General features: G+C 36.4%; 2 protein-coding genes across 2 annotated transcripts; one reads left to right on the plus strand and one right to left on the minus strand.

The window, feature by feature from the left end:
- Positions 1 to 632, plus strand: LOC105955766 (uncharacterized). Its single transcript, XM_012979560.2, has 2 exons — positions 1 to 439; positions 559 to 632. The coding sequence occupies exons 1-2, from the start codon at positions 1 to 3 to the stop codon at positions 630 to 632; spliced, it is 513 nt and encodes a 170-aa protein (XP_012835014.1).
- Positions 633 to 939: 307 nt separating this feature from the next.
- On the minus strand, positions 940 to 3,855 carry LOC105955781 (NAD(P)-binding Rossmann-fold superfamily protein). The gene is made up of 8 exons (XM_012979575.2): positions 3,477 to 3,855; positions 3,308 to 3,400; positions 3,126 to 3,207; positions 2,957 to 3,035; positions 2,481 to 2,520; positions 2,257 to 2,391; positions 2,035 to 2,172; positions 940 to 1,381 (listed from the first exon to the last, which is right to left on the minus strand). The coding sequence occupies exons 1-8, from the start codon at positions 3,680 to 3,682 to the stop codon at positions 1,111 to 1,113; spliced, it is 1,044 nt and encodes a 347-aa protein (XP_012835029.1). The 5' UTR covers positions 3,683 to 3,855; the 3' UTR covers positions 940 to 1,110.

Consider the following 3,855-nt stretch of genomic DNA (forward strand, 5'->3'; position numbering starts at 1 on the left):
ATGGCGGCGGCGGCAGCGGCGGAGACAGACGACAGCGGCGGCAATTTCGAGTGTAACATATGCTTAGATATAGCTAAAGAACCAGTAATCACACTCTGCGGGCATCTCCATTGTTGGCCCTGTCTTTACAAATGGCTTCGATCCCACTCAATCTGCCACGAATGCCCTGTCTGTAAAACCCTAATTCACGAAGAAAAATTAATTCCTCTATACGGCAGGGGTAATACACCAACCGATCCGAGATCGATCCCGAATCGGCCGTTGGGGCGGCGACCGGAGACGGCGGCGCCGCCTCCGCCGCCGGCTGAGTTATTGAGTGTCCAGTTTCGTGAGTTTTGGGGTGTGAGAGATTTCTATGGCGGGTTGTCGGGTTATGGGTATGGGTATCCGTATCTTGATGGGTCGGTTCGGTTGAATAATGAGAGCAGTGACGTGGAGGGTAATTATGGAAATTTAAAGAGGATTCGTTTTTGGTTTATTTCTTTTCTACTTTTTGCTTTTATTATAATGTGAAAAAAGTTTTTATTTATTTCTCGATTGGAACATAATTTTCGATAGATCCGAAATGTTACGGTTTTGGAACAGTATTTTCTATTCCGAAAATTCCAATTTCTGATTTTAAGATTTTATGAGGTTCTTTTGATTTGAAATTGGAATATTACGAAAATCCAATTTTCCATACGGCTTTAACTTCCAAAAACTGTATATTTATTTTATATTTTCGGTTACTAAAAGTTGGAACTTTTTAAATTCCGCAAATTACGATGCAAAACTTTCAATATTTTGAACAATTTTTTGTGTTCCAATTTTTGAGATGGAGTCGGAATTATTTTTTCACTTCCGAAAAAAAAAAATTCAAAATTTTCCGAAAGTGCTATTTCTGATCCAATCCGAGCCGATTTCCATCACTGAATTCATCAAAATGGACCCACAGGTATATTATATCAAGACGACTGAATTTAATTTCAAAATGGATCCACACGATTGAATTTAATTTCGTTCCAATTAACAACTATTGTGAGGCGAAAAAAAAACAACGAATACGAAGCTGTTCCGGAGAAGAAAAAAAGCAAAGAGAAAAAAGAAAAACAATAATCCTAAAATATGTTTTTATCCAGAAATGTGAATATGCTCAATGATGCTTTGCAATCCAGACTTATAACTAGGATGAAGCAACTTCACACCGAGATCTTTCTTCAGACGAGCATTCGAGACTCGTTTTTCTCCTCTCGAAGATTTCTCTGGCGGTAGCATTTCTGATTTTTCAGGCGATGTATTTTGTTTTAAGTGGCTTGGAAATTTTTGTTCGACCAGCTTCTGAGCTAACTCAAATACTTCCTCCCGTGGGGCAGGATCGTCATCCACTACATTGTATATATTCCTGAGGTAAAAGCACAAGCAAAATATATCAACGGTTTCTATTATTATTTTAAGGTCATAAAATATCCATCACAGCACATATTAATTGTCTTTAGCAGCTTCGGAACAAGTCCGATTTTTTTTTTTTGGAAGTGAAAAACTGATTTCAATTCAGTTCCCAAAAAGAATCAGGAAAATCGGAAGTCGAAATTTGGAAATTGGAAAGAAATTGGATTTTTTTGTATCTGAATCGGCCGAATCTGGAAAATTCCCATCATTTTTTTGGTCACCTAAAATATAAAATAAATAATATTGACATCACAAGTGTAACTTTCGGAAAATATCGCAATTTTCGTAAATTAAAATCGGATCGTAAATTGGAATCTCATATATTTCCAATTCCGGAAAAGTCAAAAATCGAATTTTGTAAATTGGTCATTAAAAGAGTAATGTACGAAAAAAAAATTGAAATTTTTCGTAAAATTAAAATTGTATCAGAAATCGAAATCTCAAATAAATTCCATTTCTGACCCAAAAAAAATCGGAAATCGGAATTTTCAAAATTAAGAATGAAAACTATTCTCCCAAAATCGAAAATTTCGGATTGGAATCGGCAGAAGTCGGAAATTCAATTATCGAGGACCAGAAAGTACGTACTGAAGATTCACAACTTACCCAGAAGATGGATTTGAAATACTAGCATTTAGTGATTGGCATATGTCAGCAACATGAATACGAGACGTATAACTTTTCGACAGTCTTCTTCTTTGACCTTTCGAGAGAGCCTCCTGCTTAAGTATGGTATCAACTGCACTATCATACATTTCAAAAAAAAAGATTCATTTTCAAATCATTACCAATTCAAATAAATGCCCGTTTGAATATTTTAACACTAACCTTCTACCGGGGCCGTATATGCCACCTAGACGAAATACTTGTGCTGCAATACCGAGATTATTGCCCAAGGATAACCATTCTTGCTCTGCAGCTAATCTTGCTCTAGCGACTTCATTTGTTGGATTTACTGGATAACTGATAACGAAAATGACGTGTTTGTCTTGTAAGTAAGGATGCCATATCTCCACAGGGGCAAAAATGTAAATTTTGAAATGAATGCTTACTCTTCGTCTACCCATGCACCACCACAATCTCCGTATACACCTGTGCATCAGATGAAATGAACGACACTGAGACGATAACAAAGAAAACAACACGTACTTATACAAACAAAATGCTTCTTTTTTCGTTTTTGGGTTTCAAGAGAAAAACAGGACGGTAAATAGACTAGATCACTAGATACAATTACAACAAGTACACGAGATTTTTTGCTAATTTACGCGTTTGTTCAATGTTCTAATTCAAATTCAAGCAATACGGAAGAATACCTAATTTCTTGCGAAGGAAAACGATAGTGTAATAATTTTCCTCGATTTTGCATATCACGTTTTCGGTTTTCCCCTTTCCATCCCTCTTATCCTAGATTTAAACATAACATAAAGATTAGTTTTTTCTGCACTTCGAATCATATTGCAGATAGAGTGCTTTACGTATATAAATTCTAGATGCCGAATAAACCAAGAAAATATGAGAGACATACTAGTTGACGACAAGTAAACGAGCCACCGGAGTTTCCCATCCTTCAATACACTTTCGACTAGTCTTTTATGACGAAGCATCTGCAAAATGTACTCCCAATTAAGCTTTGCAATAATATCTAGAAAAACTCAAAAAAAAAAAAAAAAAAAAAAATCGGAAACTAAATATACCGGATCGCCGACGAGACCCTTAACAGTGGGGATGGAGATAACAAGATGAGTATGATTTTTCACAATCTCTAGTATTTCAGGTCTGCAAAAATACACAGTGCTCATAATTTTGAAATTCAAGCAATGAACACAGAGATAGATAAATTAAAAGCCCCCAATTAATCAAATTAGGGTTTGCTTACTGTGGGTGATTTGCATCGAAGAGATAAGCTTGATACCCCAATTCTTCGAGTTTTTCCTTCTTGGCGGCGGTTGTACAGCTCCCACTCACCGCCCTTCACCGTAAATTAATCAATTGAATAATATGTTTGAATTTTTTTGGAGGTGAATCGAATGAGGTTTGTTGCTTACCAGCCTTTGGCTTTTAAATCGGCAGCAAAGAATTTTCCAACGAAACCCATTCCGAGGATGAACATCTGATCGTCAATTGGAGATTCCGACGAGTTATCGGCGTTTGGGGAGAGATTGCATCTCACTGTTGATCGGCGAAACGACGACGATTGGTTGAATCGGAGATTTATCGGCGGCAATTGCCTCGGGACGCGGCAAACCTCCATAGTGTTTCTAAATGTTTTTGGTGAGATGAAATTCAAGATATAGAAAAGCTTTTCGAAAAGTGATTCTGAGATTTTTTTTGAGCTCCAAATCTCTTAAAATAAAATGTTTTTAAGCTATAATTTATAAAACATCCTTAGGATTGCTTTTTCTATTTAAATTAATTTCTCACCAT

The sequence above is a fragment of the Erythranthe guttata genome, chromosome 11, assembly GCF_056151865.1.
Source record: "Erythranthe guttata isolate IM_541 chromosome 11, IM_541, whole genome shotgun sequence".
In the NCBI taxonomy this organism is placed as follows: domain Eukaryota; kingdom Viridiplantae; phylum Streptophyta; class Magnoliopsida; order Lamiales; family Phrymaceae; genus Erythranthe; species Erythranthe guttata.